The sequence below is a fragment of the Anopheles maculipalpis genome, chromosome 2RL, assembly GCF_943734695.1.
Source record: "Anopheles maculipalpis chromosome 2RL, idAnoMacuDA_375_x, whole genome shotgun sequence".
Classification (NCBI taxonomy): domain Eukaryota; kingdom Metazoa; phylum Arthropoda; class Insecta; order Diptera; family Culicidae; genus Anopheles; species Anopheles maculipalpis.
This window is the reverse complement of record NC_064871.1, coordinates 29,881,021-29,902,441: the sequence shown is the minus strand read 5'-3', so window position 1 is coordinate 29,902,441 and position 21,421 is coordinate 29,881,021. Positions and strand designations below refer to the sequence as shown.

The following is a 21,421-nucleotide window of genomic DNA, read 5'->3' as shown; positions in this document are numbered from 1 at the left end:
TCCCTGTCTATCTCTCTTTTACACTATCATGCGGCAGAGGCAGTTGTGGATATCTTCTTTTTTGAAGCGGAGTTATTGAAGCGTCTCTGTTATACTAAAGAATCTGATATGGTAAGCCCCAATTTTTACTGTTGCTTACCTGGCGGACGTGTAATTGCAATTACTTCACTTTGAAAAATATTTTACCGAATTCACACATCTGCATTTGTTAACATTTTTCTCTTTGGGGAATTCATCTAAAACTTCTCAATAAGTACAATAATTGAAAAAAAAAACGAAATTGAAAATATGGTTTGCTTTTAGGAGAGAAATACTAATATAGTATGCAAACAGAGCAACAGTATAATAAGCTAGCTTCCATTGTGTACTTTTGAAGAGTCCATTTTCCATTGTGAGCACATAAGCTCAACGTAAGCAAGATACGCTCTGCCTGATCGCATTGATGTGTATGCACGTTTGGGGTGATGACGAGTAATTGCAAAACTCGGGCAATTATCCTTTCGAATCGATACGTACCTTTTTCGGACTCATACGAGTAGAGGAGGCTTAAGCCTCGAAGAATCGACAAAAATGCGTTCTCCATAAGCGCGTGAGCGTGGTGTGCTGCGGTAGAACGAGGTGTGGGTATTTGGTATTGGTGGAGGCGCGGTTGGCATCAAAATTTGATTTCGCGCAAAGATGAACACGATGCGGTTCGTCGCATTCAAAATAGGTGGATTTTTGTTTCGGATTTCAACATTGCTACCGACCGTTGCGGATGTACCTGATGAGCCGAAAATTGATCAACAAATTCGGATTAATTCGACTTGTTTCGAATACGATCGAATGGCTTACGGAGTGTGATTATGCTTCAATATTTATACGAGAGAAACCTTATTGTTTCATGCCTCTCAAGTAACCTCTTTCAATGTTTAAATTGATGTAGAATTGGTATAATATCTGTTCCTTTTCTCAGTACACATTGTAACAAACTATAACGATTTTCCTTTTCTGCTTTACTTATCTCTGTAGATAAACACTTCGACAGCGAAGAAGCTTTGGGAAAAGGGTGGCACCAACGATGTTAAGGTGGCTGCCGCAGCTACCGGTCCACTACCACCGCTACAACTGCACGGTACTACGGACCATCAGGTATGGCGCGATTCTACCTGGTCATCGCAGGGTGACGCCATCTTGGCACCACGCCGCATTTTCCAACACGCACCGGAAACAAATCCTACTGGTTCGACCGGAATCCTAAGGTAAGTTTTCAGACAAGACCGTGTATCCCTTATTTTGATGCTACATTTTTTGTGTATATATTTTAGCCCACGCGACTCCACCGGAGGATTGGGCGTGAAGATGGTAGAGTACGTGCTTGGTGGCTCTCCGACAAACAAAGAAAGTCCACTCGCTAGCTTGGACGCGCGCTTCAAGGGATTGAAGTTTGATGATGGAGACAAGGTAAGAAGATAGTTTGGCTGGTAACCAATGTTAATGCGTATTTTTAACACTTGTATTCCTGTTGGACATTCTTTAAGGCATCGGATGATAAGGACAAAGCAAACTCACCGTTTGAAACGAACGGTGTAAAGAAGGAAGAGGTAGTGCCCGGTACAAACGGAGTCGTGATGGTGAACGGCATCGATGACGACAAGGGATTCAAGTAAGTATTGCAAAAGCGCAACATATCGGCGAAAACATTGTGCGCTCGATTAGCACAACGAACCATAATCCTCGATAGTCACCTTTCGTTCCAAAGCCGTACGCCGGGTTCGCGCCAGCCGTCCCCTGCCGAAGAACAATTGCCCCGTCCCAATATGCTTGATCCGACCGGTGTGCATGGATCGGGATTTCCGCAGCATCCATCACTGCACAACATGCTCGGTTCGGCGGCACCCGGTGGTAACGATGTAACGCAACAGGCGGCCGCCGCTGCCCTTGGCTCCTATCATCCGCAGATGATTAATCAGATGGGCCAAATGGGACAGCTCGGGCAGATGAACCCGATGAATCAATTGAACCAGCTCAATCAACTGAACCAGATGCAGAGCCATGTGATGAATGGTGTTGGGGGCATACCGCAGATTGCACAGGTAGCGTAAACAGCTTGTGTCATATTTAAGGATTGGTGATCTGTTGTGATCGATAAATATTGATCATCGTTGGTATTGTATCGTTGTAGAGCCCTATGGTGAACCAGCATGGACAGGGTCCGAGTCAAATCGACTCGCCGGCGAATCTTTTACAGCAACCTCATAACTACGAATTGCAGGTAAGTTTTTACATAGCTTTTGAAACAAATTTTCGAATAGTTTGATAAGTGATGCAACAATTTAGAGAACAATGGGCAATGTTGTTGTAGAAATACATTCTTGCGCAAATTCCATTATATGTGGTTATGTGAATAGATGGTGTTCACAGGCAGTGCTCTTTTTCATAGGTAAAGGAATTTCGATTTAGATCGGTTTCAAAACATGAATGCATTTTTAAAAAAGGCACAACTAAATGTGTAAATTTCTCAAAACAGTCACCATATGGCAGAGTCCGTTTTGATTGTTTGTTTGGAAATGCGCACGCGTACTAGAAGAGCATGCAGTTCTGTTTTCGTAATCTGACATATAGATGGCGTTACAGTCGGGAAGAAGTTGTATCGTCTGTACGTGGATGGCGTTTGATTTTGCGGTTGAACTTTTTTATCGCTCCTTTTACATTTTATTCTTTGGTAATTGTTTGCTATAACAATTTTGCTTTATGTAGCTAATATTTTATGCAAAGTTTTATCTAACAAAATGGCTCTTTCCTAATTACATTCAATTACGATGTATGAGCAGCCTTGTCGTCATTCGTCATTGAATACGAAGGTGTCCTATAATGGATATTTTTATTCGTAGAAAGTTATCTAGCATTACCTGGCCGTTCTATTATTTATGACGTAATTACGGCCAGGGCGTATCATTTGAAAATTAATATTATTTCAAGCTACACAATTCTTTCAATTTATACGACATATAGAATGTAGACATTTTCTTCTCGCTCAGTTTAAGTGCACCTTATCCCGGGTGAGGTCGGTTGTGATGATTTTGCTGCCAGGTATCCTTCGGATGATGTTGTCTTCTCTGGTTCCAGGGGGCGCCTCTTTGATGCATCGTACCGTGGAAACTTTGCTCTGGCTCCCAAGATAACCCCTTTTCGTTGCCAGAACGCATGAAAGCCGTTACAACTTTGTGAAGCTTCAGTAGCATCTGACTCACACATTCCTCCAACAGTAAGGCCGCCAGTCACAACTTCACGTCTCCCACACTTAATTCAGTGATCCGATGTTGTCGCTGGCGACCCTGACGCCCACAAAATACATGGAGCTGATAGCCACAATAACCTTTTGAGGAAATTGCAGCATCGAACCCAGACATTCCGTTAACGGCAAGATCGCCAGTTACGACCTTAGATCTCTTAAACCAAATTTTGTCCTTTACCGGGCCACAACAGCAGCATCATTTAAAAAAAATCTGTGTAGCTTTTAGTTGATTATGCAAATTACGAATAATTAAAAAACAAAGTAATCTTTAATTTGTTCATGTAATACGTCTTATAGAAGGTTATGTTGGCATGCTGTCATGAGTAACGCATGAATATTTTTTCTTAGCTTGAATGATTTCTTATCACATAAATGTGTGTTAAAATTCATTCAAATTGATAGAAGCATTTAATTTTGTGAAATATGCTGAAAGCTGAAAGTAACGTTCGATCGGTTAACCATTGTACCTGAAGCATTAATCCTATGCAGCCAACATTCTTCTTCTTATCGACTTAACGATCTCTAAGGTCATGCCAGTCATCGAAAATGGCTTTCTAGACTGCCGATACCACTTAGTTAGTCAGACCTCGTAGTTGGTTATTCACTACGGGGGGACGGTCCGGATGGGACTTGAACCCCGGTCCTGCCGTTTGAAGACCGGCGTCGATGTTGCTTACACCACTGGGCCGCCCCGGTGCCCGGAGCTCGCAGCCAACATTAATTTCTTTGATTAATTTCTGTCACAGACATATAAGACAAGATAATAAGACAAGATTACCCAAGACTGATAACAAATGTAGACCGACATATTATACCGGAAGCAATTGAAATTGACGATAAACGCATGAGAGGGATTTCATGTTTCACTTACTAAACTGTAATACACGTTCGTTGGTCATTGCTTAATCTTTTAGAATAACTGATGTAATATCTTAGAAAATTGCAATAGTTCCAAACTAACGGGGGTTCACACTTTGCCACCCAGTAGTTAACAGCTTTCTTGTGTATAGTTAGGCAGTGTGGTGTGTGTCACGATTGTTTGTCATCCATACCCTCTCGCTGCCTGTTAGCGCATTTGTCAAGCTTTTCTGTCCCGACGAAATGTCCTGGACAATATCGTTGATTTCCCCTGACCGTGGTGCTATATTGCGCCAATCAATAAATTTCTTATCCTGGGCGACTTTTTATCCACACCACGTACACACAATCGGTCGGACGCATAGCAAGCGCAAGTCTCGATGGACCGTGCAACCGGCAATGGTTTCGAATGACAAGGGTTCAAGGTTTAACTGGGCTGCCGGCTGTTTTTTTTTCCTTCTTCCATTACCCGAATTGAATGGTCCACTTTCTTCGTGTGGTCTCGTTACCCCGAGTAACGCGCTATAATAGAGCCGGTGTAGTTTCTTCGGGTAGTAGAAAGGAAAACGTTGTCCCCGATGGAGAAATGGTTTAAAAGAGGATACATTAAACTGGATACAGGAAAGCTTTATTTTGTACACATTTTTGTGTGTGTGTCAGGGCGCTGGTCAGCTGGTTCCACGACAATTTGAAAGGGTTAGGAAACCAGAAGTGGATAGCATAAAGGGAGGGGGGTAGGGCGGTCAAGAACGTTTGGTCAGCCGAGTTTTCACTCGCTTTACTGAGACGCCTGCCACCTACATTGTACATAAATTGTGTGGAGGAAAAGTGACCCGTTTTGCAATATGTCCGCAATATTCGTTCCGTTGACACACATTGTACGGTTCCTTTCTTCACTAATGTGGGTGTGACACTGGTCCATTTAGAAGATGGTTAGTTTTTTCTTTTGCAAAGGCGATCGTTACGACACGCTATAAATGTTCGGTCATTTTTTTAAACGGATTTGTGCGCTCGATACAAATGGTCCCACGGGTAGGCGCAAAAATACTGTTTGGAGACATCTGTATCTAGCAGGGCATCATTGTTGATAGTGTGCAGCTATCAATTTTCTGCCACCAACAACAGGCAGCTTCAAACCGTGAAGAGTACGCTTCTTCGTCTAGTTGACTATCTGATTATGATAATCTGAAGAAGCTTTTTCTGTGCAACGTTTTTGTTGGACACGATGGAAACTATCTTTGGCTGAAACAATGCCAAACATCAGTCATGCCTCTGACAATTGCAAAAAGGTCTGGACGAAGAAGAAGAAAAAAAGATAAAACATTCAGTCTTTGCGAAGGCGGATCATGTGACAATGAAATTTGTTTCTATAGTTAGGGCACAAAATGGCTTCAGTCAACCAACATTCCGTCGTAGCAAGTGGTCAAGACCTTCTGTATTCTCCCCATCAATCACGATTAGATGCACTTAGTTAGTCAAATTGTGCACTGTACGATTTGATTATGGAAATGTCCTGTTGTCGAACTCCCCTTCGTGTGTGGTATAACTTGTCCGTCCTGCTGGAAAATAATATTCCAATTGTTTTGTTCACGGTCAAAGTTCTGAGTTAGGTGCAACTTTAACTAAAGCAAAGGACATATAGAAAACATCGAAGCTCAAACCAGCTTTGACACGGACAGGGTGTTTCAATAGCTCATACAAATTTTGTGCCAATTGTTTACTTATTAACGTTAAGCTACTTGATCTTTACGAAAGGCCGAATTAGAAAATCTTATTCCACCCTAGTGGTTTCTTTTCACGAAATCTATTTCATCCGGGTGGTGCTCGATATCAGTTGGAAATGGAAAATAGAATTCAATTGATGAGTCATACGAAAATAACTTCCTACGGAAGCAACAAGAGATGTAAAGGCCGGGCTACATTGATCGTACTCGCAAGCGTAATTTTTATATTCACTAGCGCATCTGGCGGCGACCAGCGCAAGCTAGATGTGGGTATAATTTAAGTGCCAAAATTATTCATGCTTGGTGTCTCATCAATTTTCGACCAGGCTGTCTGTATGCCGTAACACGTGCTATTTTTATATTAAATGTATACAAATAGGCCGGTAAATTTTGCTTACAATTTTATAAAAAAAAAGTTCTACCAAGCAATATGACAAAGCCGTTCCTCATGAATAAAAAAACTCGCTCTATACTAAAAACCGCTACAATACCAAAACGAACAACCAGTTTCACACACTCTGCAATGTAGTTTAAATGATGAAATAGATGGACAAACCCTACAACAAATTATTTAAGCACTTGTGAAACCTACAAACACTACATTTTTCAATAAAATGTTCAGCTCAATTGCGGCCCCGAGCCGAGCCGGCGATTCACAGACAACAGTTCACACACACACACACACAATTTTCGTTAAAAACAGTTGTACTTACTATTTTTTCATTGCGTCCACTGCTTCCTGCTTGTTCCATGGCTAGAAATACAATATGTATGTTAAATTACCACATATTTTCAAAAAAACATACACGACAAAATATCGAACATACTCACCGAGCTGTTTGTTTACTGGTTTGTGATCAAAATTATAAGGCCGGGCTACATTGATCGTACTCGCAAGCGTAATTTTTATATTCACTAGCGCATCTGGCGGCGACCAGCGCAAGCTAGATGTGGGTATAATTTAAGTGCCAAAATTATTCATGCTTGGTGTCTCATCAATTTTCGACCAGGCTGTCTGTATGCCGTTTGACATGTTGATCAAAATCAATAAATTGCTACAGGTCAGGACGCCGAGTACTGCGGGGCAAATCGTCATTTCATGATCCTGGAATGAAAAAGAAAATTCAGTTAAATACTTCCCTTTTTTAATTTAAATTAAAACAACAGAAAGGTCGACAATCGCGTGATAATTCGGTCATGCTAGCCGTCACACCGGAACCACAGTGATAATAATAACACGTGCTATTTTTATATTAAATGTATACAAATAGGCCGGTAAATTTTGCTTACAATTTTATAAAAAAAAAAGTTCTACCAAGCAATATGACAAAGCCGTTCCTCATGAATAAAAAAACTCGCTCTATACTAAAAACCGCTACAATACCAAAACGAACAACCAGTTTCACACACTCTGCAATGTAGTTTAAATGATGAAATAGATGGACAAACCCTACAACAAATTATTTAAGCACTTGTGAAACCTACAAACACTACATTTTTCAATAAAATGTTCAGCTCAATTGCGGCCCCGAGCCGAGCCGGCGATTCACAGACAACAGTTCACACACACACACACACACAATTTTCGTTAAAAACAGTTGTACTTACTATTTTTTCATTGCGTCCACTGCTTCCTGCTTGTTCCATGGCTAGAAATACAATATGTATGTTAAATTACCACATATTTTCAAAAAAACATACACGACAAAATATCGAACATACTCACCGAGCTGTTTGTTTACTGGTTTGTGATCAAAATTATAGGCTCCTCGACCCAAAACGCTTTTTGACAGATAAATTATACCAGCCTCTAGCTTCGACCCGCCGCCGCTAGATGGCGTATGCGTTCACAAAAATTACACTCAGGAGTACGATCAATGTAGCCCGGCCTATAGGCTCCTCGACCCAAAACGCTTTTTGACAGATAAATTATACCAGCCTCTAGCTTCGACCCGCCGCCGCTAGATGGCGTATGCGTTCACAAAAATTACACTCAGGAGTACGATCAATGTAGCCCGGCCTTAACGCTGTGCATACAACAAAGCACCTTCGTACAAGGAATGATGAGGTCCAATCAATCCATTTTCATTTGAAGACTTAAGAACACAAAGGACGAGTTGAGAGGATGTGGGACATTCGGCAAGGCCATCTACTGGCATTGATTTCGACAGCATGAGCCAGTATTGTCTTCCCGAACGGCGACGAGTGTGCAAAGCCAAGGAAGATTGATTGTGGAATAGAATTTGATACCCAGGTCGAGAATAATGCGGCACCGAGTGATGGATCATTACAGCTGTTCAGTGTAATGACGTAATAGTGTTTATTTAGGACAATACGCTGGAGGAAGATCTTTCGCATAGATATCCCTATAGTTCCCCTTGCTTTTAGTTATAAATTTGACATTGAATGTAATATTTTATATAATAAAGCAGAAATAGGCTTCAGAACACGTGGATGATACTTACGGATTAAATAACAACAAAGTGCTATTAAATTACTGGATGAAAACATTTAAAAGCTTTTCAAAGTATAGCTTTTTTAAGCAAAAGTATAGCTGTAATGATTTCTAATAGAACCCAAGCACTTAAAATATGTTACACCAGTCGAAAGCAATGCAGTTTGTGCATTGGAAAGGAGTAAAATGTATCATTAATCAAAGACCGCATGTTCCTCTTGCCGAGGATGAAAAAGTGTTATAATATAGTACATTTTATGACGCGCCGGCAATCGATTCTGTGTGAATCAATTTTAGGAACGCGAGGCACCATACATTCCGTTGGAATGGAAAGTGTTGTAGTGAAAGCTGTTTTTTAGTTTGTTTTGCTTTAGTGTGTATGGTGCGCGTAGGACACGTCGTTGTTTCCGCTCCATCCTCTCCACTGAAGAGAAATGCTAATGTTATTTACGACACTTCTCGATCGATCCGTAACAATATTTTGCGCCTTTTGTTTTGGTACGGATGTACGTTTGGCAGATAGTGAATGATAATGACTTTATCGAGCGTAGTAAAAGGGTTTCGGAATTTTGTTAAACAAAAATAATGCGATACATAAACTTTTTTTTTTAAATTATAAGTTACATAATTATAGTATTCAGTTTTCATACAATTCACCTTAGATAGCGTACAAGTCGTGTGGATTCCATTTTCGAAACGAGGGACGACCAAGCAAGGGAACGTTTGAGGTGATTAACGCTTCGCTGAGTTGGACAACATAATAGCGTCGGGCAATCAGTTTGCTGCCACACCCCAGCCAAATGACATTTCATCCAAGAACCCTTATGCGCTCTCCGTGCCGTGTTTGCCGCATCATGCACGTTAGCCTCAAACGCTATCACGCTCCAAGCTTTTGTGGGAGCACAAAAACCCTATCCCGGAATGGGTCGCAATGGGTTGCGGGGGAGGTAATGTGGGTTACTCTTCAAACGAAAGCAGCGACCAGGCGCCTCCATCGTTACCGGCCATTTGAATGCAACTCACAAACACACTTGCACACGCACGCATTTTTCCTGGAGCGGGTAGAGCACCCATCACCGAACCATTTCTAACCCTTCGCACACTGTGTCGGGCGCGTGACATTCGTGTTTGGGTGGATATTTCCGGGGAAAAAAGCGTTTTATTCCCGGGTTGGTTGGATGGTGCTGGTGCATGATCATGTGCATGCACTTCTTGGACGCATTCAGTTAAATCCATTCCAATCGTTAATTGTGCACTGGAAGTGAGTTTTCTGGGTGGGTGAAAGTTTTATATTTAAAAAGAGCGTTTTTCTCTTCTAAATTTAGACGATGTGGGTGATGTGGGGCGGTACGGATGTGTGTTGTCCGTTTGCCGTAAGAAGTTTTTATTGCTGGTATCGAACCTTTGGTTTACTTTGGTTAGTTTTCACTAGGCATCTTTCTAAGCATGGGATTAGAGTAAAACTGGTTAAATTAAAATATGTTTATCTTCTTTGTAATTCCAGTAAATAAATATTGAAAGACCTTCTCTTAGATACTATAGAATGATATGTTGAATTGAAGCAGATATAACCAACAGTCGAGGAATTGTTGTCAATATTTTTTTCATTCTATAAGTTTTATCTCACAGTAAAGGAGTTTTAGACTGAGACAGAGTAGCGAAGACTTAGATCTAGATCCAGGGGCTAGAGAATTCTTATGAACGTTGAAACATAACCTAGACAAAATGAACATTGTTATGAGCAGTTACAACTTGGCTGAGCAGTTAATGATCTCAGCGGTGGTGAGGTTTATATTTGGGAGTTACGCAAACCTTTATAGGAGGAAATTATCGAGGCATTCTGTAACCAACACAATGTGTAAAACTGGGGCATAGTAATGATCAAGCTCCCAGCTAATTCCAATGTCCGCGCGGATCCACTTTATCCAGCAATATTTTTGTAGAATGCTATTTGAACATTAATTTCTATATTTGCTTCCGCCGTTCAATGTTGATCTACTTTTTACGCAAACCGTTACATGCAATCCATAAAGTGCACGAATGCTTTGCTTTGCGTGATCTAATTGCACAATAATACGAAAAGTAATAATGGTTTGCCGAGAAGGTTTAAATGTAATTTCGCGTTTTTGTCATTACCACCCTACCATAGTGCCTAATTAAACTTTGTGGATATTGATTACAGTTTTCCAGTGTCTGTCTCGTTCTACAAAAGTCCACATTTCCAAATAGCTTGCATAGAAAACGATAGTGCAAAAGAGAGAGAGCGAGAGACGTACAACAAAACCAATAAACCGTTTGTTGAAATTGATTGATTGACATTCGTTCGTTCGTTTTGGGTTAGCGCACAATAGTAGATGGTAGTATATCATCGAAAGGTTTTCTTTCGGTGGTATGCATTTGTTGCTCCCATCGTTCGTCCGATTCTCCCCCCTCCTGGCGCGGCACACATGTGTATATAAAGCAAAAGGAAACCAACTACACATTCCAGCGCACCTCGCATCTAGTGACTGTCAGTTTCAGACCCACACACTACCAGCACGAAACGACACAGAACCATGCGCGCGGGAATCGATCAACGATGGCTGCCCGCACATTGTGTCCGCTTTCTAAATGGCTCGTAAACGGGTCATGTGATGTGTGGTTGCACACAAGATTGCAGAGCAAAGGACCCCGAGGAACGAGAAGAGGGAGGAGATCCAAGAAAGCACCTGTGTGTATTAAGTGGTGGAACGTTAGACTCGTTGGGAATGTAAGTGGGAACCGGGATTCCTTTGACCCAATCGATTGGGCCCATATATGTATGCTAATGCATGCCATTGGCACCGGGCGATGATGATGGTTAAGAAGACTCCGACGCGAAGGATTCCTTTTTAGCTTTTTTGTTGCGTTGGAATGAATGCGTGGCACGTGGAGTTACTAGCGGACACGTGTGTCTGTCTATATGAAATCAAGTGCTGGATGTACCTTGAAGTGTTTGCGCTCTACCGTCAATGTCAAGTGAGCGTATTCTGTTGCTTTTTAACGCACGACCAACAGCAAAATAAAGGCGAAAAATTGGCTCTACAGATGAGGCGTGTTGGAAGGATGATGGTAGTTTTATAGATAGTCGCAGTTGAATCGTTCGCATAGAGTCGTTTTGCTATTCCTAGTGCAGAGGCATGAAAACTGCCAAGCGGAAAAGAGAGTCACGAGTGTATGTCACTCTGCCTCAGAACGTCCGTTCACCATTTGAGTGTGGTGTATGTGAAGAACTCCGTTTGTTAGTCATCGTATGAATATGTATGAATAATGCCTTACTTTTACGGTGTTTTGTTGTTTGTATTTTAAGCCTCGATTTTTGCATTTTGTTTTATTTTGTGATCTTTATAGTCGGGTATGTTATTTGTTGTTGCATAGTAACAGAGTGTTTTGAAGGTTTGTTATGTTATATAGAACCAACAAAAAGTATGTATACTAAAGATCTTTAGCAAGTATAAATTGCAGGAAGTATTTTTGGTTCCCTTAGATTAATTGTTGAATGTTGCTAGCTTTACTCTTCTGAATGCTACGGTGCTTTCAGGTAGGAATTTGAGATGGATTATACTCACACAGCTTCAATATGACATTATAAGGCTCAGAGCCACGAGAGTTGAGAAAACCGTGATAAACTTCTCAAAACAGAGCTTTTGAGAAAAAAATACATTCACGTAGAAAATCTACGAGAAGAAGTTGAGAACAATGTTGATAGAATTTTGACGATTGCTCGATACCGACCTGATTTGAGTCTAAGTTCTGAGAAAGTGCTCAAATGTGCGCGCGGTCACGGTCCGGATGGGATTTGAACCTCGGTCATACCATGTGAAGACAGGTGCCGTTGTCGCCTCTACCACCGGTAAACCTTCTGCCTGCCATAAGTTGATTGAACAAAAAAAAAAAAAAAACTGAATCTTAAGAGCCGGAACGGACGATGATTTGTGAAGAAAACGCGGGAATAAATGGTTAGGGAAAGCATAGGAACAAAGTCGAGCTCGAAATGAGCAAAGGAGTAATTTTAATTACAATTGAACAAATTGGCCACTACATTAAGAGACGAAAACATTCTTGGAGAGGATCTTTGCTATCAAACTGCGTACGACGCCTAGCAAGAGATATAGAAAAGCGGTAACGTAAAGAACGGGACGGGACTTCTTCTTCTTGGCCTGTTCAGGATTGAGCGTGTTGCGTCTCCAATAAGTTTCCAAGAAACTCGGTCTAGGGTTGTAGTCCTCCATCCACGGCTGCATCCGATCTCCGACAGGTTAGACCCCACTTGATCCAGCCAATGAGCTCGCTCTGCTCCTCTCCTTCATCGTATCCTTCCGGCTTTAACTACCGTCAGGTTATCAGTACCGTCAAACAGCTCAGCTAGCTCGTGGTTGGTGCTAGCTCTGCTCGTACACACCGCCAAAGACAGTCTTTAGCACCCGCCGTTAGAAAATGGCGAGTGCATTGGCGACTTCCTTCAGCATAGTCCAAGACTCGTACCCGTAGAGGTCTACCGGTCGTAACAAGGTGCGGTGAATCGTGCATATAGTGTGTTGTAGAAGTCTTCTGAATCGCAGGAGTTTGTGGAGTCCGTAGTAGGCACGATTCCCCTGAACAATGCGCCTTCGGATTTCGCTGCTTACGTTGTTGTCCGAAGTTACGATCGTACCAAGGTAGCAGAACTCCTCTACCACCTCGAGAACGTCGCCGTTAACTGATACTCTGCCTCCGAGTCGGGCTCGATCACCTTGCACACCGCCGCAGTTGTCCGTACGATGATGTCGATGTCATCCGCGAAGCCAGGGAATTGGAGAGATCGGGTGAAAATCGTGCCCCGGATGTCGAAGACCTCGCTTCTTATGACACCCTCCAGAGCGATGTTTAACAACAAACAGGAGAGTCCGTCTCCTTGCCTCAGACCCCGGTGAGATTCGAACGATTCCGACAGCATGCTCGAAGCTCTCACCTTGCACTACACTCCGTCCATAGTAGTAGTAGGCACAGTAGGCCGGCTTGAAGTCAATGAACCAGGCGTAGGGTCACAAACAGTCGGAGCAGGTTATGTGTATTAACTGCAAAAATTAATCTTTCTGTCCATCGATACCATTTTTGGCTTATTGAAGCTAACGTACCTGTTCTGAACTTATGACCATTTTACGTACACATTTTGTGCTTGCTACATTAATGCAACACCTAACAAAAAATACACGTACTACACTGGGTGAAGATAACCCTCTATCTGTCAAATATCAATCCGAAATTCCTAGATACACTTGAAGCGAATCTTTTAAGACAATAACAAAAAAACCCAAAAAGTCAGTAATTTAACATTGTGACAAAGCTTCGCCATCATGAACCCAAAAACAGGTTCCTGATTGTGAATTGTTTCGCCGGTTTCGTTCGAATTCCCTTAAATTTTGACACATACAACTGACACCGTTCAGCGTGTCACAAATGTTGCACACAGATTGAGTTAATCGTTTCGTATCCTACCGGTTCATACACACATGTGATCGAGCTCCAGCCCAGTATGTAATTTCGGACACACTGTGCTTTGACGCGTTATGCTCTTTTTTCCGTTGACACTTTCTGCAGCGAGCAAATACATGAACCATTCGCACGTTCATTCAAGGTGAGAAGGATGTTTTTTTCTCAGTAAACATACCTTCCGTAAAATCATCACAGGGGATCTACTGGTGGCGGCCGCTGTGGTCAGCCAGACTTTTCCTTTTAACGGGACAACGCCCCAGACCGAATGATGACGATTCCTGTGGTGGTGTTGGTGGAAGTTTTAACGAGAATCGTGATTCAATTCCCAGACCAGCGATGGGTATACGACTAAGCAAGCTATCATCTCGCTCTCAGGCACAGTTGTTCTACGTGTTCGTGGTAAAGCATCCTGTGGTGTCGCTCAGGTACAGGAAAACATTTACCTTGGATGTGTGCCTCGTTGCTTCCCGGGGAAAAAGCCCGTGCACACAGGCATACACACACCGTTAAGCACGGCTGGCAAATTGTGTAAATTAATTTCCGGCTAAAGGCATCCCTGGGTCCGGCATGCGTCCGGACGGTACATGCCTAACCAAGACACGTGCTTTTCGTTTCGGAAGTCTGAACCCGGATAATAGCACGTGCACCTTTATTGCACATTGGCGTAACTTTTGGTTTGAATCGGGCATCTCGTTGTGTTTTATCACACAATCCAGGTCGTGCTTGTGTGGGTTCACCTGCTTACCTGTTAATAGTACCACAAGGATGCTATATCGCTTTAGCTCGCTGTGCAGTATGCAGGATAAAATGTAGCAGCAATAATTACGATAACGCTTGACGGAAGGAATTGTTCTGCTTTAAATGGTGTTCGATGCAGCTCATTTGCTCGGCAGCCGTCCCATGCAAGAGTGATTGCGCACATCCGTATGTACACACCCTGGCCGCCAGCCGCGGGATAAGATTGACGGTATTGCCACTGCCCACCCGAACGGATGTATAATCGGTTGCAATCGACTGTAATGAACAACATTTTATACGAGTCATTCGGATTTAATTACAGCACAAGCAACTGGGCGTCTCCATTCCACACCGTGGCTCCATCCTTCGGGCGTGCTTTACCGTATATTGCATTTTGTTTCGAGTGAATCGGTGAAAATGGATACTTTGCGAAGTGTAGTGTAGTGGCCGTGCTGCACAACGCCACCGTACTGATGGAACAGAATATTGGAGAGTTGCACATCTCCCGATGCTTGAACGAGGTGATCAAGGTTCTTGAAGCTTTTCCGCGAAATCATCATCAAAAACGGTCGATGCAGGTTGCGTAGGAGGAAGCGATAGGAAGGCAGGGTTTAGCATCAGCTTCTCGAATATTGTGGGGTGATTTGAACGTGGCAACAGGCAAGGATAGATGCATCATCACTTACATCATCCCTTACGTCTTTCAGTTGCAATAAAAGCTTTCTATGTGGCTTTATGCAAGATAGTTCTGATTACATCAGTTCAATGATAAAGTTGCATAATTGCAAAGGTTTATATTTACAATTTAATCTATTACGAACGTATCAAATGCGACGATGTCAATGACCATTATAAATGAACACTATTAGTCAATCATTTACAGATTTTTGTATTTTATTGTGTTAACATTGTAGTGTCTGAAATCAACTATCAGTATTGCCAACCCCTGCCTTGATTCGTACTGCATTTGACATACACACGATGGTTGCGATGGATGTGATTGTCAGTTATTAGAAAACTTGATGGAAATCCACCACGCCAAGCCTGATGGGTTGGCGCGGTTCTCCGATGGAACCGATTAACCGAGTCTTAGAGCTGTGTGTTCGTGTGTGTGTGTGTGTGTGTATCTCGGTTTCATCAGCATGGCAGCCCGAAGACAGAAGAGCACCAGAAATCCTTGGGCCATTGATGTGCGGTGTACACTTTGGTGCTTGCATGAGTCCTTCTCTACTCACTCGAAACATGTACAGTGTCGGCTAAAATAATAAGTTCGGCTATACTTTTTCTTGCATCTAAGTTTAGATATTATTGTGTAGTTTATTTGCAAAGTCACCTGTTTGTCTAATTATTCTTAAATCCTTTCGAAAACTTGGGTTCCTGCTAGATGTCTCCAGGTTTATCTTTTCGTGTGTTTGGAATAAGAAGCACTCATTCCTTTGTATTGGAGTAATTTGACAAATCTTTTTTTCTTATTGCAACTTAGAATTTAGTAAACCGAGTGGATCTTTGATTGACTACTTGCCTTTATTATGAAAACGTGGATCTCGTCTATTCACGATTCAGGAGAAAATTGAGAGATCATTCGTGAAATTTTAAAAAAATAATAATTTGCGTTTTACTACTGGCGGAGTTTAGACAATAAACTTTTACACCTATCTGGGTCTGACTTGGTTATCATATAAGGTGATCTTGCTTTTAACGAGGTCATCAAGGTTCTTGCAACTTTTCCGCGAAATCATCAGCAAAAAAAATAATAAAATTCTGTCAAAAAGCCAAAAAATTGGCTTTAATTCTTATATTTTGTTCCTATTAGCAATGCTTTGATAATTTTCCAATAAAACTTTATTTGCGATAGAGCAATTAAAGGTGTTTCTAGTGCTGGTTTTTCGTATTTTGTAATGGTGAAATCTAAAATAAATATGGAGAGAAAAATATGTAGGTTCAAAATTTCACAGTAGGACAGCCTCACTGTTATACACTAAACTGTAAATATTGCTGTGGTGTACGATAAATCCTGTTGCAACGCGTGATGTGGGTCAATGCAATGTGGGAAAAATGCAATATTGGTTTGTTGTGCGGAGTGTTTATGGCCGTACCAGAATCCCAATCGCAGACAAAAGGCTGCAGTTTTAAACATTTTCTAACGAATTAAATCTCGGTTTTGCTCCTTTTTCGTTGATGAACTATGGATACAAGCTCAGCAGTGTTAAAGAAGAAAAACCCAGAAATCATATAGTACGAATAATTCGGCAAAAGCATTCTCTGCAGTCGCGGAGGGATAAAAAATTCACTGCAAAAAATAGAAAGGGAAAATAAATCAATAGCCGGAACCGCTCTCACGAACATTGTGCAGTCCTCGTGCATTTCCTCGCCACGTGATGTGATGATGATGAGCAACATCATGCAACAGTTTGCTTTCGATGGATGATTGAGAGGGTTTTTTTTGTGTGTGTGTGTGTTGCACTCTGTTGAAAAGGTGCAAGAAATTTTATTCCATATTCTCATCCCCGTGCTACGTTTGGTATAATGGTGTGTCTGCCGAAACTCTATTCTCTAGCGCATCCAACAACCAACATAGAGGCCACATAGAAAAAATGGTAAAATCTATCTTTCGCGTCGCCCCATACGCCACAAGCGGTTCAGGACAAGCGCAAGCTGTATTTATAATGAATAATGCCGTTCAACCGATGGGTATGGGCTGTGTGTGTACACTGCTCGATGGAAAACAGTTGGCACTTGTGGATGCAATAATTGCAGCGGAATCACATGTCAGACTGCCAGCCTTTCTGCGCTTCGGGTGTGTGTGTGTGTGCGCATTGTGCGATTGATTAAAAACTGACTTTTCTTTTCACTGCTGTGCTGTGTTCTCTTCGTAAATAGGGAAGCGGGGGTTTTTTGCGTAAAAAAAATGGATACTGGCACGATTCTCGGTTTGTATAACGAGGACACCCCGCTTCCTGTGGCTCGATAAAAAAAGAAAGTTTGTGTGTTGGTGATGCCACACAGTCAGCAGTGTCCCTTGAGGGTAGATAGTTGCATTTTTATTGGTAGTATTTTTGCGACTGATTGCCCTCCGTGGTTTGGTAGTAAAATCACATAAAAAGTAACAAAAAAGAATCCCTCCGGACCGGGTATATTTATCCTACTTCTCTCCAAATGCTCTATTAATGCACACACCATTTAAAGTGCATCACATATGTGTGTGTGTTATTGTTTTTCCTTCCAAAAGGCTCTCCTGCCTGTACCAATAACTGGTTGTCGTCTGATGACGCAAGTAATTAAGGCAGGATTATTGTTTGTTCATGTGTCGATTGTTGTGTGCATTATTGAACGATTCATAGGCGCGCGGACGGTTGCTTTCGGTGCTTACGAAGCAATTGAGCGATGGTGGGGATATGGATTTGTTCATAATGAGAAAATTTCTGCCGTGGGTGTTTTTGTCCGCGATCCGTTGATGATAATGTGCTTCGCGTCGCACATTGAGCATTTCTATTGCGAACAATTTGTCATTCTTGTGACGGTTTAAGAATCATTATTGTGTTTAATTAATCACACAACTGAAGTTGATGACACGGATGCACTGTTTTTAGTGAATTAAATTAAAATTTTAAGTAAGCTACACGCTGCGACAATTGCTGTTAGATGCTGTTAAATAAATATTTTCCATCAGCTTACATACAAGTCACCAGAGGTCACGACCTTGAGCAAACTGTACAGCATTACTACGCTCAATCGTATACTCTACATTGTAATGCGCTTCAAGTACGCCACTGTGTCAGGTGCAAAACAAAGAAGTCATGCGCTTGAACGTGTGTGGGTTTCAATCGTACAATTGCCGCCGGCCAATCATTGCACACATGAATGCGTTGTTATTATCCTCACTATAGATGTGTGTTTGTGTGTGTGAACACCACGTGCATGTACATGTTCCCGAAGTGTTGTGTGCTTCCGGTCGCAAACAATTCCGGCCAGCCAGCCAAGACAGGTGGGAATGACATAAATGATGCATGTTTTGCCTACCTCGCGCGCACCGCCCGGTTTCATTTGCACACCCCGAAGCTCAGGCTCTCGGAAATGGAAGTTTTACGCCTGTAAAGCCTGCGCCTGAATGACTTTAATCAAAGCGTAATAAATTCCCTTGCAGTAAACAGACGGTGCAGAATAGATTATAGGTTCAGTTCAAAAAGTAAGCATCACGTCAAAACACACGCAATGGGAACAAAAAACTGTGACGCGCGTACCAACTGCCAATCTTTGTCGTATAGCAAATTGTATCGCACGTTCGTTAGTTGGGTCAAGTTGGCTGGTGGAACTGGTTGCATCCTTCACCATTTGCAACATTGATGCAAATAGGGTCAAAGTGTGAAGGGTGTGTTATTTGCCCTGGGTAAAAACTTATATCCCATACAGCACAGGAAGGATGCGTCCTGTGACGGTACGCTAGAAAATATATTATTAACGAAGACTCTCAGAAAGCTGTGAAAGTACTATGCAGTTGAGGACTTAATTAGAAAGATAGAAAAGCACAACACTGTATAATTTATCTGTCTGCGCCTGTGCTTAGGCAATCTCAAACAGCAGCTGGCATTGTTAGCTTTTTTAGCACTGGAGCTGTATTGAATTTTGGGGCGTTGGTAGCATAAGATTACATTACACAAGAAGCTCTAGCAAATCGAAGCTGCTCGATGTTTATATAGGTTTTTAGCTTAGAAACATCAAATACTTCGACGATGGTTAGTTTTGCTGATTAGTTTGTGTAAAAGGCTTTTAGCCACTAAACGTCAAATACATACTAAATACTGTCTGAAGTCTACAATACATCAGAAGGTAGATGACTCTTGCGTAGTCTTTCGTTCTCAGTAAAAAGTTGAATATGAGGAGCGAACAACAAGGTCAGCATAGATTTAACTAAACCGTCAGTTCGTATGGTCTGGTCGACACAAAGTATTATCGGTACATCGAACTGTCGCCGCACGCATGACGTGCGGAAGAACTGTTGCACGCGATCAGAAGACGAAACTGAATTAATTGTACCTCATCCTGCCTTAAAAATGAATCCTTTTTTCCATGTCCAGTATGTAGTTAGTGTAAACAAAAACACATAATTCTAGCAACTTTATAATCCTTTCCACTTTTGTTAAATTCACATGTCAAATAAAAGGTAATCAAGAGCCACAAAATTGCTCTTCATTTACATAAAAAAACGAAAAATTCTGCTGGACTCACTTCTTGGCCAACATTAAGAAAAATCTGTGATTTTCGGTAGGAATAATGAAAAATCGGTAGTTTAAGGATGCCCGTCTGTGCATCAGTAGGCTTATCAATACTTGATAGGTTGGTCATGTGATGAGAATGTTACCGATCGATCCATAACGTAAGGTCCTAAAAAGACCGGATGCTCGGTTATTTTAAATATTATTGTTGTCCAAACATCAAAATACAGGATATTTTTTTTTTACAAAACTTAAAGAAATAAATGAATTTCAATACTGCCAGCAAGCAGAGATCAACCAAATACAAAAAAAAAATCGATCAAATCATAGAAAACTTTTCCCATTCTTTGTCCCCTCGCTCTACAAACAAACTTGCACAGGAATGTGCCAATATCGTAGTGTTCGAAAGCAATAGATTGGATTGCTCTTTTCACTTAACCTATCGCATTACACTGGTTCAATACAATTTGAATGCACTGTCAAAGGCTTCCGGTTACGACATTTAAAGCTTTAGGGAAGTAAAACAAATCCTGATATTAAAAGAATACGGAAGTTGTAGTAGCTCGTTGGAAAAAAGTTTTTCCTTGCCTTTGCACGAACACGCTTTGAAATGTTGCTAGTGTCGGAAGGGAGCAAGTTTTCGCTTTATCTTGTTTTTTTTTCTTCTCTGTTTTCCATGCCAGTTTCTCGAAGCGTCTGGTAGAAATCACTTTTCTCTCAATAACTTCCTTCCTGTAACGGTTCGAACGTTGATCGAGTACGACACGTGTCCGGTGAATGTAAAATGGTGTAAACCCTGATTCTTTAACCTTTTGCTTCGTTTGCAAGGTACAGCAAGTAGAGTTGGAAGCTGTACAATGGCATGACCCCAGTACGTCGAGTGCACGTGATCGTGGAGTGATTTGAATTATAAAAAAAGCGTTACTAACTCGTCTTAGCAGCTATGCTCTATGATTTTTTTTCTCATTTACCTTAACTATCCCAACCTATTTAAAATTTCACAACCCAAAAGAATCCTGTGCTAAGCAGAACAAAAGCATAACTTACTACTAGCTCTTAACGATCCCTTTTTTGTGTCAAACATTGAAATGAGTTAAAATGTTTAAACAACTTCAAAGACATAATAAAAAAAGTGGAACAAAAAGGCTTCCCTAGTTGCCATGGGTGTAACCTACTTCTCGCACCTTTTCTTCTTTTTTTGTTTATTTGATAATAACAGAAAGTTCCTACATCGTTACCAACCACTTACACTACCACCAGCGACACTTTTACTCGTTGGTGGCGATGAAGAAGGATCCCTGTGTGGTAGAGAAAATTGCGTGTGTCTATTTCGTTGCCTCTTTTCGCCCAAGAACTTTTGAAGAACATTTGTGCAACAGCTTGAAGCTATGAAACGCCACGAAACTGCGTTGACGATTAAAGAAAGTATAAGTTCGCGCCTAGTGGCCGCCCTTATTGCTCTTTGCTCACTTTGACACAATGAGGGATAATGATGACACGGGTCTCGCGCGCGCACCGCACCGAGAGTACGTTAGCCTCGCGGCTGGAAGCTATGAATGGGGGGAAGTACTTTGTATGGGTAGTTGCTTCAATTATAAAAGTTTTTCCTGCTAACGAGACTTGCCGAAAAGCGTAAGTAGTGTCTGGTTTGGTGTTGGAAATT

The 21,421-nt window shown here is 41.6% G+C and overlaps 1 protein-coding gene across 2 annotated transcripts in view; it reads left to right on the top strand.

The window, feature by feature from the left end:
* LOC126556729 (maternal protein pumilio-like) overlaps positions 1-21,421 on the top strand; it is a 139,768-nt gene that overhangs the window by 10,869 nt on the left and 107,478 nt on the right. Inside the window, exons 3-7 of one of the 2 annotated variants that reach the window (XM_050212197.1) lie at positions 1,012-1,241; positions 1,308-1,443; positions 1,521-1,645; positions 1,742-2,075; positions 2,165-2,254. In XM_050212197.1, coding sequence (XP_050068154.1) covers positions 1,012-1,241; positions 1,308-1,443; positions 1,521-1,645; positions 1,742-2,075; positions 2,165-2,254 — 915 coding nt within the window. Of the gene's footprint in view, positions 1-1,011; positions 1,242-1,307; positions 1,444-1,520; positions 1,646-1,723; positions 2,076-2,164; positions 2,255-21,421 lie in introns of both variants that reach the window. The other variant, XM_050212196.1, reaches the window with a different exon arrangement.